Source organism: Dufourea novaeangliae, unplaced genomic scaffold, assembly GCF_001272555.1.
Source record: "Dufourea novaeangliae isolate 0120121106 unplaced genomic scaffold, ASM127255v1 scaffold177, whole genome shotgun sequence".
In the NCBI taxonomy this organism is placed as follows: domain Eukaryota; kingdom Metazoa; phylum Arthropoda; class Insecta; order Hymenoptera; family Halictidae; genus Dufourea; species Dufourea novaeangliae.
The window spans coordinates 3207634-3221340 of NW_015374070.1; the positions used below are offsets into that span (position 1 = coordinate 3207634).

The 13707-nt window shown below is 40.7% G+C and overlaps 2 protein-coding genes across 2 annotated transcripts in view; one reads left to right on the forward strand and one right to left on the reverse strand.

Moving 5' to 3' along the window:
* The window catches only part of LOC107190332 (synapsin), a 52012-nt gene extending 51657 nt beyond the window's left edge, over nucleotides 1–355 (forward strand). The window contains exon 10 of the mRNA XM_015579123.1: nucleotides 183–355. Within this exon, the coding sequence (XP_015434609.1) occupies nucleotides 183–355 (173 nt within the window). The remainder of the gene's footprint in view (nucleotides 1–182) is intronic.
* Nucleotides 356–10149: 9794 nt separating this feature from the next.
* On the reverse strand, nucleotides 10150–11154 carry LOC107190381 (insulin-like growth factor-binding protein complex acid labile subunit). Its single transcript, XM_015579179.1, has one exon. It carries the CDS (start codon nucleotides 11152–11154, stop codon nucleotides 10150–10152), a length of 1005 nt encoding a protein of 334 aa, XP_015434665.1.
* Between the last annotated feature and the right edge of the window lie 2553 nt (nucleotides 11155–13707).

A 13707-nucleotide genomic window follows, 5' to 3' on the forward strand; every position in this document is an offset into this window, starting at 1 on the left:
GATTTGTAAAGAAAGAGCCTAATATTGTCCTGAAGAAGTTTACTACTGTCAGAAACATTTCATTAAAATCGGCGAACCGAAATTGAGACCCTGTTCTTGTTGAATGAATTTAATACTGTATGGAAAGAATATTGATTCATACAGTGAACGAATATTATGCTATTAAAGTCTTTTACACGTAGCGTCCCAGTCGAGTACAGTGAGCAGCGCTCCTTCCGTTGGTCGACGACCAGAAGATCTTCCGCCATCCAGAGTACCTTTCCACCGGCAGGGCAGTCAGTCCCAGAACGAAGACACCGAAGACACCATGAAGAATCTTCGGAAGACATTCGCTGGAATTTTCGGCGACATGTAAATTCACGAAACGAAAGTACTGAAGCAAAGGAGATCTCCTTAAGCTTATGTTAAATTGAACGCGGAGAAGTACTCAAGGCGCAAATGAGTTGGAATCTTTTTAAAAGAACATCACTCTGCGTTACATATCTTCTACAGCGATCTGTTGCTGCTGAAAGATTTTATTGATTATATTGGGCTGGCCTGATTTATATTAGCTTATGTACAATGATTCTATTCAGAGTTGAAGTTTATCTTGACCTAAGCGAGACGTTTATATATTTGCAGATCATCGAGCGCAACTAAACGGCGCTAGTGTCACACACGTGTCGCTATATAACGATGTAAATTTTGCTAACGGTCCACGGCGATGTGTATAAACATAAACATAACTCGTTAACCGTTTATTTCCGATTAACAATTCGACCTTTAACTTCGTACCTCTGCATTTCGTTTATAGTTGATTCGGAACCGATCGAAGATTCGTTTTTTTTTTTATTCAATGTCGTAATCTCGTAACCGTTACTTTATTGTTATTAATCACCAGTTCTTCTTGCGTACATTAAATATTCGTTGTAACAAAATTAGCTACGCGTTTCGATAACGGGAGGGGTTATACGAAAAATTAACGGGGATTGTAGAACAGAGAAAATAAAGTCGTGGTCGTTTATGTATATTAAATGAAACGAGAAATGAAAACAAGTACTATGTAGGTTCTATGTATTCGATGTATTCGACATTTAAAAATAGTGGCTAAGACGATTCTCAGATTAAATCGATAAATGATACGTTTTCCGAGCGTCCGGTTATGTTTCGTTACCATCGACGTAATCCGTTCTGCACACTACATACACTCCGGTCTCGGTCACGGGAACGCAGGCACTTGATTTTCGATTCAGAACAGGAAGAAGAAACAATATACCGCAGGCCCCCCTGTCATCTCCTCATCCGACTTTACCTCCGGCAATCCACCACTTTTTAGGCTTAACTTTCGATTATAGAGCATTGTCTAAATGAAAGAAAAACGGGGAAAGACGAAAAATGATAAAAAAACGAAGAGAGAGAGAGATAGAGCGAGAAGGGAAAAAATTTATGGGATTTTACAAAATGGAAATGGGGCGAAGTCTTTTTGCAGTTGAAATATTTGTAAAATTGTTAAAATATTTGTATAACCGACGTCATTCAATATGATTGAGGAGAACAAAAAGAAACGAGGAGATTCGGGCATTAATAACTCAACATTCCGCTAAAGAAACAGACTTAGCGCCTCGGATCTTCGCCGGAAGACAAAGGTACGCGAGTCCGTGTCTTTAAGCGCGCGCAAAATAGTCATTTAAGCATAAACGGGGACGGGCGGTACTTTGACATCGTGCATGTGAGCGAACGCAAAACGGTTTCGGCTGTTAAACGGACTGCTGTGTTGGCAGTAACCGGCAAAAATTAACTCTGGGGCTCGTCGGTACGGTTCTCGATACACACATGTTTCTCGGCTTGTGAACAAAAAAAATTTTCTTCGACCGGCGACCGATAACGATTTGGACGCGTAACGAAATTTATTGTCTTCGAATAGTCGCCAGCATCTCGATGTTGAAAACTGTCCCGGATTCCAGTACGAAAAAAACGAACCGATTCTTTTTTCCGAAATTTTGCCGCGCGTTGGTCTCGAATCGGAAACGATTTATTGGCGCGCGGGCGATTTTTCGAGGGCCGGTGAAAATTCACGAGAGTAGAAAGAAAAAAAAAAGAAAAGAAAAGAAAAACGTTCGTTCCTCCGTAGAGTTAAGATCATTACCGCGAGAAATCAAAATGTAAGAAAACGGGTTCGCGAAGCTAGAACACGGGAAAAGGAGATTGCGTTCACTAGGTGTCGCGAGAACGACGAAGAACGAAAAAACATGGGCATTCTACTGTTTGCGCTAGCGCGAATTCGATGAAACCAGGAAGTAACGTTTCGATGATCTGCAAATATATATGTATTCAAACATGTCCGTTTTGCTGAAATGCTACGTTGCAAATTCCACTTCTTTGGATCAGTACTCGAACACGGAATCATGGAGAGCTGATGGAGAATCGATCGGCGACGAGTGAGAGAGAGAGAGAGAGAGAGAGAGAGAGAGAGAGAGAGAGAGAGAGAAGGGAAGCTTTTTATCCAAATGATCTCAATTTACATTAGCGTAAGGGCTGATCGACGTATTATGACGAAGACAGACCTGGTGGTGTCAGCTTCGAAAGTAAAAAAAAAACAAAAGAGTAAGAATTTACTTCCAATGTTCTGTTACTTTATCGTTTCACGTTACGATATACCTTGAGTTCTCTAGAAGTTACTTAAATAGTTTCTATCGAAGCTTTCGTTGGTTAGACAGATAGGGCATGCATAGGATTGTAAAATGTAAGCGTTGACTCCTTTTCCACGCGATCTGCTCTGTTTCTGTGTCATTATTGAATGGATTCCATCGCGAAACGTTCCGATCAACGATACAGAATCAGCGATACGCAGATGCAAATATGTAACCTAGTCCATCCTCTATTGCATAATTTAATCGTTCGATGTTCTACAGCTTGATGTAGATTCGATTGAATAGATTGTTATGAGAAATTAAACGACTCCCACACACCTGTTTACGATGCATGATTTCCGGTAAATAGACGTCCGAATTGGTTTGGTTTTTGATGTGCCTTGACAACTTAAGTGCCCTTCTTGTCACCCCCTTTTCACTCATTCGAGACCCGACGAAAAACTCGTCGTACACTCTTGCTACGCACTTAATCCATGAGATCTATTGTTTATACTTTTGTATACGAGAGACACCGTGCACCATTGCATTTGTATTGATCATCACAAACGAGACATTTTACCAGTCGTATCGCCCTTCGGATATCGTGGATAAGTGCGGGAGTACACCGTCCAAGCATCAAAGATCAGCTGCGACACGAAGGCGTTAGATTCATTTTACACGTGAATTTCTTCGAAAGTAGAAGCAGGAACATATTAAAATTACGGTACCTCGATTAACGATTTTTTTCGCGGTTACGATTTACGTAGTCTTAGATTAACAAGCTTCGGTGAACTTTCTCTGAGACTGTTTGTTTCTACCGGCAAAGGAAACGTAGAAAGGATTCTAAGCTACAGGTGTTTAGTGTCGAGCGAATAGATAAGCGCCAGAAATTTAGCGTTGAAGGTACCTAATTTCTAGACGAAGCTCTCGTGATCATCCGTAAATCAAAGCTGACTGAGACAACTACATCAAAGATGATATCAAAACCGCCAACATTGAAACAGTACTTTAAGAATAAAATGACACTCGTGACACACACACACACACACGGACGAATTTTTACAGCGCTGGATAGAAGCTCAGGTCTGCTCGGCGAAGTACAATGTCCTCGGGAACGAATGTTAAGAACTCGCTTTCGGAGCTGACGCCACGATGCAGAACGAAACGACAGCTTGAGAGTGCGTGTACACAGCCGCTGCGACGTGTTTCGAACCCAATTCCAACCGAATAATTAACATGGAACACGATGAAATCATTTAAAGTGGAAAGAAAGGATTCGGTTTGTCCCCGAGGTTTTCTCATCAGAGATTGAAACATCACAAGTTAGCCTGATCTAACATGGATGATGAGACTGAACGTTTCGGCAGTGTAAACGCACCCCGATTGGCACGTTAAGAAGAATGTGTCCGATCTGCACTGATACGTAGATGCGGTTAAAGATACCGAATATCTCAGGGGTGCAAGTTTATGCACTAGGTAGGATAGAAACTAGAAAAAGGCAGCTGGGGTTCAAGCGTTGGAGTCTAGACGAGTCGACGGCATTTCACATCGATCTGTATAACGACTAGAATTAACCAGGCTTCTTCGGTGAAATCATAGGAATGAGTCATTTAGGGGCGAATTCGGAATCGGACCGGGACAACTTGCGTGATCATCTGATTAATATGAACTGTGTGTAAATGAAATCCTTATATAATACCTTACATTACATTTGAACATCAATAGAAATTTTTACAAGAATCCCAGCGATTATTTTCTACGTTAACGTTATCAATATAATCGATGAGAAAGTTTATCCATTACGTTAGAATTATAAGTTCATATCGATTGTTCCTGCGAGATCGTTACAGATGATCACGCGAAACCATCAATCAGACACAAGCACACATCGACAGGCATTTTATCGCTTGATCATGTAAAAAAAAAAAAAAGAGAGAACCTTAGGAAACGATGACCTTAATAATTTGTTCTAGTGCCCGTGTGATGTAGTGAGCAGCCGTTAATACCTCTCCAATCCCCCTCTTCTTAATCGTATTTACGTATGCATGTAACGTTTGATTTCGTCGTAACAACGTAACCAGCAATACCGGTAGTTCTATAGATTCCTCCCCTCGCCCTTCCCGTTCCACGAACTAAATACTCGTCCAATTCCAATTCCTCATCATCCAATCTATTTTCCCTCCTTGCCCGTTAACTAACGTTAAGAATTAATCTAGTCTATTTAGGATTCATTGTGTCGTGTAATAACGTTGTTGGCTTTAAGATATGCCGTGAATAGATACATTTAAGACCGTGGAACTAATTAGATGCCTTTGGACGACGACACCGTATAAGTAAGTTCTAGCGGAAAGAGACAGAAAGGGAAATTAAGAGCCGGGCTCGCTGACGCGTCTAGAACACCCATGGATATAGGGTAATGATCACGCGTCAGCAGAATCTACTTTCGTAACTTCTCTCACGGTGCTCGATTGGGCTCATTTGAGAACCATGTGACAAGCGACGAAATTGTATTTAACTCGAACAGCCTAGGTTACACGCTTAGGATACGTTAATTATGGATTCGAATCATCTCGCCGAGTAATAACGAGCGTTCGATCCGTATATCGGTGGGGCCTCGATCGATCCCCGCGTCTCGTGTCGACCCGACGATTTTAGTCACGCGGCGTTCGCTGCCATTTTCTTCAGTGCCTCGTTGCTTTCCCCCTTCCGTTGATCATTTCAATCTTAAGGCGACACCGTGTCGAACAGAGATTCACGGTGTGGATGTGTGTGTGTGTGCGTGTACATACGTGCGTGAACGAGAGAGACATCTTAATCGGCGATCGAACCACGACGATTCCGTTTACTCGAATCGTCGACGATCGTTGAACACCAGTTGTCCTTCTTCCCGGACGGCGACATTATGGTTGTGAAAACGAAACACCAAGCTACGATCTACTTACAACGAATACGGAAGGTGCGAACAAAATGATCGAGAGCAACATTCTTGCGCTAATAGTTAATCGCCGGATCGACGATCGTGCGCTCGGATCGACGGGGACGCCGATCACCGTGGAACGGTCGTCCCTTCGATTACGAATATATTCAGTGTCTCTGTGTAACGAAATTTTACGAATAAGAAGGCGTACTTAATCGGTAAGACGGAGATTTATCATGATAGGCTAGTAAGTTAGGATCTATGTAACCGTATGTTACCTCCTTGATTTCAATGAGTGCTAGCCACATGTACTATAATCACTCGGAACACACGTATCCACACGTACACGAATATTATACACGATTATACATAATACATTCATATATATATATATATATTATATATGTATAGAAAGAAAAAAGTATGATACGCGGCAGTTGTAGCTTATCGCCCCGGACGAACAACGGAGAATGCAGCCTATTGTTCCAGGGGGATGTTAATGGTATCGTAAGGTGTAAGAGGAGTTTTCAGGTCTAATTAATTGTAAATTGGTCGGAATGCTATAATACACATGAAAAGAGAAGAGTCGCGGAAGGGACCGTTGGTTCGCGCCGGTCGAGTTTACCTCGGAACCCGTGGATCGTGATCCCGTAATCATCGATCGCTTCATTCCGATCGTCGAAGTAGCAACGTCTTGGCGCGACACGGGCTCTCTATTAAACCGATATTCGATATCAATTGTACGACAATATAAGGTATTACGAGTGGAGCGGAGCGTAACCCGCGCGATCGCTTCCCTCAAACGAGACAAGTGTGAGAGAGTAGCGTTAGTGTTAAATCAATGTACTGTTCGCGACGCGAATATCCCAGACGCGTCGCGAAATCGCTTAGAACGTTCCCCCTTTCCCCCCCCCCCAAAAAAAAAACAAATATAAAAACGATCACGCGGTCGATCCATCGAAATTCTTTCCGGCGAAGGTTAATGCGTCCTCCGTCAAACGATCTCGATCGTGTCGGCCGCTCGAGACGCCATTTTATCAATCGAGTCGCCCCAGTAACCTTCTTCTTGCTCATTGTATAGCCGAGGCCACTCAAAGCGAAGATGCAACTTTGAGTGTCTCGATCATACACATATTACGTCGAACGAACAACGAACACGCGATCGAGGGGCGACTGCGAATCGTAATTCGGCGTCCCAGACATCCTCTATTCGAATTAATTACCACAATCCCTCTGATCGTACGACCATTTACCCCACGTTTTATCTAATCGCCATTGTAATACGACGAGTAATACGGACGAAGAATGTTAAGTAAATTGCGTAAAATGCGAGTTCTATCTGTCATCGTTAGCCATTAAGGATCATCATTGAATTATTGGGGGTAGGTAAGTGCAGCACATTGAGAATTCGAGAGAAACGATAAAACATGTAGTACAATGTATAGGACCGTGTATAGATATGTACCAGAAGGCATATGTAAAGGATAGGTATCGAAACAGGCCGCTCCGCGTCGGGTTGCTCGTTACCGATCCTACCCGCCGCGAGATCGTTACGTTAAAAGGGCGTGTTTCATCCGCATTCTACGAGATATATCGACGGGGAAATGTTCCTCTCGATCAGCTTCCACGGGTTGTCGATTTGTAATGTCGTTCGCAATGTGATCGAAAGAATGTCGATGTGTACGGTCGACTCGGAGATAAGCCGTGTTTCATGGGGGACGCGAGATAAGCGACAGAGGTAGGTAACGAGCATGGTGTTTCACGGAGAGTTTCATTAGAGAGTGTTCCTCGTGACGACGGCGGAATCGATCGACACCCTGGTGATCATTGTAAAACGATAATTAAATCTTCATCGGGAATCAAGTATATCTTACGATCGCGTTTCGCCTGATTTAACGATCATCAACTACGAAGACGATTCTGTAGGCGAAGCCTAAGCAAACGAAGTATCAAGATACTGACGAATCTGATGGAATTTCGTCGTACTCTTCGTGTTTCGTTTGTGACGCAGATAGAAATGAGATTCGTGATACTTGACGGAGAATACGTTCAGAACCGAGCTGGAAGACTTCCTGCGTATCGAAGTGGTTTAAGATTGTTCACAACGATTCCAGGCAGCTTTCTGGCCGGCTGATACGTTCTTTCCCGGTTCGCTCAGTTTTTCACATGACGTCATTACGAACGATTTTGATACGTGACGTGATGTGGAAAATTTCTGGGTAAACTTGTTTCGATCCAAACAGTACGCTACTGTAATTATGTCGCAGGATTTCAATCGATCGGTGGGGTCAATGCAGAATCTCTCAATGATGTCTTCGTGAAATAGTCGACGCGGACTGTTAATCAGATACCTTGAGCAAACGTTGCAGAGTTTCTTGGATAGAATGGTGTATCCGCCATTGAATAATCAACAAATATTACCATACCGGACCATCAAACGTTGCCCGACGTATTGGAGGTCGTTATGGTTGTTAAAACATTGAAATATTAAGAACTCTTTGACGAATTGAACTGTCTCATTGTGTTACGTAATCGAAAAATGGCATGCATTCGAATTATCAAATGTTATAACAATTCGCAAAAATACCAAATAACTGCAGACTTCGAGGAGGAAAAACGCTGTAACGGAGACAAAGTTAATAAACGTAAAACAATAATCCCAGTAATTGTAACGCAGCGAAAAGACACCATTCTAATCAGCAGTAGAGTCGGGAGGCGCCGTGTAACCGTGGGTCGCCGTTGTAGGGTCTGTTGATAATACGATTACTGCGATTCGTAAGCTAAACTGTAATAATAAAAGTATATATATAAACATAAAATATTATATTTCTGTCGCATGTCAATTTTACCCTACCACCGAACAACAGTTAATACAAATCGTTCGAGTTAAAGGGTTACATAAGAAAAACTGATTTAAAACTGGTGCAATGAATCGAATCAGTCTCAAAAGTCAAAAGAAAAGTGAAGACAGAACACATGTAAAAAGTAATCTTAAAAAAACATCACTTCCTCAAAAGCCACTAATATCCATGATGAATAATTACTATCTGGATATGAACAATTATTTTTCTTAGGTCTAGTCTCTCACCTGATCTTGAGGTAGCTTCCGCGTTTGGTGTCCTATCTAGCTTGGGCTCCATATGGCTCTTTATACTTCTTATCAATTTAACCAATTTAATTTGAATGATTAATATTTTAAACTATTCCAAAATACTTAAATGTAAAACAATTTACAAGGTAATTAAGTGGAAAAAACAAAAATTTGTATACCCTCTTGTAAAAAATATTGTTTTTAATTCTAAAAAAATATTGGAAAATTTGTCGAACAAACCAAAGGAAAACAAGCGATGTTGACGCTCATAGAAGACATGCGTAGAAAACGCATTGAAACCTAAGTGTGCATACTTTAATCTGAATTTTTAGTTTTATTTGATCGTTAACATATCTTTTTTTCCATACCATCATAATCTCCGGATAAAAATCTATAACCACCTAATTTTTTATGGAAACATAATTTTTTGTAACTAAATAAGAAGCGATTATAACTTCTCAGTATGAACTACAGTTCCATAGGGTCCGTGTTAAAAAGAAATTTTTATAATGGTTCTTTTACAATCAAAAGTTGAAGCTTTTAAAAATGTTCTGTTAAATTTTCAACTAAATTTATAATTATTAAAAATTTGCAGGAGTCACCTTGGAGGACTACAGAAATGAAAACCATTCAATGTTAACACAAATATTACATTTTAGAAATTTATTGAAAATATTTACCGAATACATTACAGTATACAGCACAATAACTTTCGTTCACTTTCTGTTAATACCTCAAAAATATTCTCACAGTGAATGTTCCGTAGTTAGTTCAGAATTGAAATTAGCTGAATTTAGATGGATGATTATCGTCAGAAGCGTGGGATAAAGTACTTAAATAATGGATTTGTCGAGTTCCGTGTTCAAGGAGCAGTTTCGATATAGTCCACCGAGCGATTGATGTTCGCTGAAAGATGTATTCCGCGGATAGTATCTTGTGGGCACGGTGTGTACAGTCGGTGCGTACCATCCGTAGTCCATCGACGTGCTCCTGTAACAAGGATGCGGAAGTGGACTGTCGTCCTGCCGGTATCCCATAAAGACCCCTGCAAAAACAACTTCCATCGGATAAAATGTCCCTCGACAGACACTTGCAATTCCATTTGTTTCGACAAGTAACATATCTTCTACAAATTTAATAGTCTACATGAACCGTCGATATTATCTCGCCGTGTAAAAAAACTTAACATCTACGAACATCGCGTATCGCAATCGCAAACATCCAATATGGCAGTACAAACTCTTTTCGCATTTAAACAATGGCAAAACATTAAGAAGACAGCTGTAATTAAAATTCCCTCTTCTGCTGAATTTAAAATTACATACATTTATTTCAGTTGTATTCAATTGAGTTCTTTAACGTCAATAATTTTGATTACACTCAGGGAAAGTGAATCAGAGAGTGAATATGAACACTAATTAAACGTCAGCCCAATTTCGAAACTGATATAATTCACTTTCGCGATTGCAATAATTACCGATTACAGTATAAACGTGGATCGATTTCGACACTTCACATCAGCGAACTTGAAGTTAAATTTCTGTGCACTCGTAAGGGAACTGAAACGCGACACTGTTGCACCGAAACCGTCCGTGCACTTTGTAGACATTGTCCACCAGTGAATCACGTATCTTGAAGCCCGGATCAACCGTCACGTTCTTCATCCGATTGAAAGCGGCCATGTCCACGAAACGTAGTTCGTTGCTGTTCAAAAACAGTAGCAACAGATTATCCAATCCCTCGAAGGCATCCGCCTTCAGCATGACAATATGATTACCATTCAGCCATAAGGAGTTCAAGTTCCTCAGGTATCGAAATATCCCACCGGAAACGGTCTTCAATTGATTCCTCCCCAAATCTAATTCATTGATCTCGCCAAGTCCTCGGAAGATCTCCGGCTGTATGGTGGAAATTTTGTTTCTGGACAGATAGAGTAGATCGATATGAGGCAGACCGTTGAAAGCTCCTATTGGTACTTCAGTAATTTCATTAGAGTCCAATGCCAGCGTCTCTAGGTGCCTGAGGCCCCTGAACATGTTCCTCTTCAGGACGATATTATTGTTCGTCGCGTACAGTTCGTGAAGATCGTTGAGACCCTTCCAAGCGCCCGGTCTGAGGGTGGAAATGTTGTTGTAATCGAGCAACAGGCTCTCCAAATTCCGAAGTCTGGCGAACGCAGCGTCCTCGATGTCGACGATCGTGTTGTTCTTCAAGTCGAGATACGTCAGTTGGTCCAGGGCGGTGAAATAGTGTCTGGAGATGACGGTGAGCTCGTTGTCGCGAATATAGAGCGCGGACGAATTGGCGACCTCGAGGAATGCGTCCTTCGCTATGTCCACGATCTCAAGACCTTCCAGGTGCAATTCTATGTCCTCGATCGTTTGCACCGCGTTCACATCCTCGAACGCGACGCTCTGCAGCACGCCGTTCGCCAGGCAGACGTAAAGATTGTTGTAAACTTGGCAGTCCATTTCATCCACGCTGACGTCTTCAGCGGTGACCGATAACAGCAGATAAACGAGCAAGAGGAAACGCATGGTGTTTCTCAGATGCTGGATGCCCACTGAAGACGCGATATTGCGAACGTTTCAACGCAACGCGGCCGAACGAACGAACCGGCGGTTACCGTTCTAGTGATACCATTGGACGACGTGTATCAGCTATACCGTGTACGCTGTAACTCGACGGTGATGTCCAGTTTCGTGGAAATTAGATGTTTTATTCATCTTGAAACCGCACGGTTCCCGGCTTTATTAAAACTTCTGTATCTAGCTGGTCGATAGGGGAGCACGTATTGGCGTTTGGGCTTGGAATTCAATTTTATTGAAATTCCGTTTGACACACTCTTACCCGAAGTGCCTTTCGTTCTGACGGTGATATTAAAATTCATCATTTGTGCTTCTTCAGGAGAGGGACGGAAAATTTTTTCTGAATTTTCATTCATGATTTCATATTTTTTAAGCGAGCTGGACGCGTTGGTCTTTAGCATTCTTTAGAAGTTGCCGTTCATTAAAGTTCAAAGGGAGATTTTTTACTATTGTCGTTTATAATTCTGATTTAGGGTTTTATATGGTTTCTTCTCCCGAACGAATATCTTTCGGATTTTACAAATTAATCGACCTAACAAACATATATTGTCACGCGAGTTGTAATTATTATTAGAGGAAGGAATACATATTTACATATAAATGGCACTGGAAGTTTATAATGGTGCGTGCGAAACAATATTATTTCCTTCTGGCTTGGAAAATGCTAAATACATTTGCTCAATGATAAAAAATTGCAATTATACGAATATAATAAAGATCTTCCAATCATTTTATTCGGTAAGTTAGTTTTTTTCATCCAAATGTTAGTGAATAGTTTCTGATGAAATACACATTGAAAGAGAGGAATTGTGTCTATTCCCAACAATGCCCATCTTGTGGAGGATTCCTGTGGTATATGCAAAAATGTCTGCAGTACCGATAAGCTTCGCCGAGCGTACCGATCGCGAGCACTGACTTATTAATAGCGGAACGTTATCGTTTTAGTCCGAAGAAGCTTCTTATAGTAGTCTTCCGCAGAAATGTATTACTGCCATGATACGTAACATGAAATCCGTCGTGAACTAAGCGTACTCCATACATACAGACATTACCATAACAATATTAATTCAATTTTCATAATTAATTTCGCTGCAGGCTCAACTGTACGTCGCGCATAACGCATGAAATATGGATTATTTTATAATTAGTGACGATTGTTTATGCAAACATTTATGTACCAATTTACGGACACCTAAAACTTTCGAACGACACCGTATGTTAAGATGAAATAGATTCTGATAAATTATTTAAACTCACGTGGGTACATGAAACGTGTCGGTAGATTGCAGGTTCGGTAAATGTCATCGGTCCGGGAACCCAACATGTCCCTTCCCTCCTCTTCCGCCTTTTTTTCTGCGCACACACACTGCGTTTCTACCATTTTCGGATCGACGGCGAATCAACCGTGGCGCGGACGTATCGTAATGCTCGAACCGTAAAGCATAATCTGCGTCGAACACCATGGAACCATACCGTAATTTCTGTCCTGACATCGGCCATAAATGTTTGGTTCCTATAGCGACAGTATCTCACTCGCGCTGTGAACTAAATCGATCCATCTAGGTCCTCCTAACATTCGGTAGGCTCTTTAGTAAAATGTGGAAAACTTATGGATCAAGCACTTTTCTCGAATACAATGGGGTACATTCAATAATCGTAACATTTACCTAATTTAATATAATTACAGAAGCTGAGTACTGTTGGTTACAACATGACAGGAAACAGTAACCTCGGTATGTTTCATAGAAATATTTCTATGTCTATGGTTTTCAGGCGTTATTTATCCACAGACTATAGATTTCATTTCTAGCGTTCTCATTAAATAGAGTCTCTCTGAAACCGAATTAGTATACTCCATAAAATTATTTTTATGGTAGTAACTGGTATTTACAATCTAGAGTGAATAATAAGTAAGTGTTGCGGCGATGATTCGATAATACCTAACGAACGTTTCATTGAAACTTCTCTTTCTTTTCAATAATTAAGTAATTGTTTGATAATTTGGATTTAATTATTATTGCTACGGTGAATCCTGTAGATAAATCCGTGTGCTTGAAACGTGGTAACATTCTCATTTCGATGGTTTCGTTTAGTAGTTTTTTTTTATTTGAAATCTCATTAGTGATTTATTACACAATACATTTCATGTAATTAAATTATATTACAATGTAATACAACGGAAGAATAGGGACCAGTATTTACATACAGAATGTGCAGGAGGATAACGCTCTATTATAACCTTTTTTTTGTTCGTTTTGTAGTTTCTTGACCAGTCTGTCATGTATTGAAATTCTTTGATAGTATTTTTCGTAGTACTGTTTAATTTCTTCTTGTGCTGTGGGTATTCAAAATTCAAGATTAATTACCTCGTTGGGTCCATACTACGAGTACTGTCAATAATCCGTAAACCATTGTATTGAAATCTTTGGAGGAGCTCTATATTGGATATACTTGCGTTTCTCCGAAATTTTCATTAAAATAAAAAAAAGATATTAACCAATA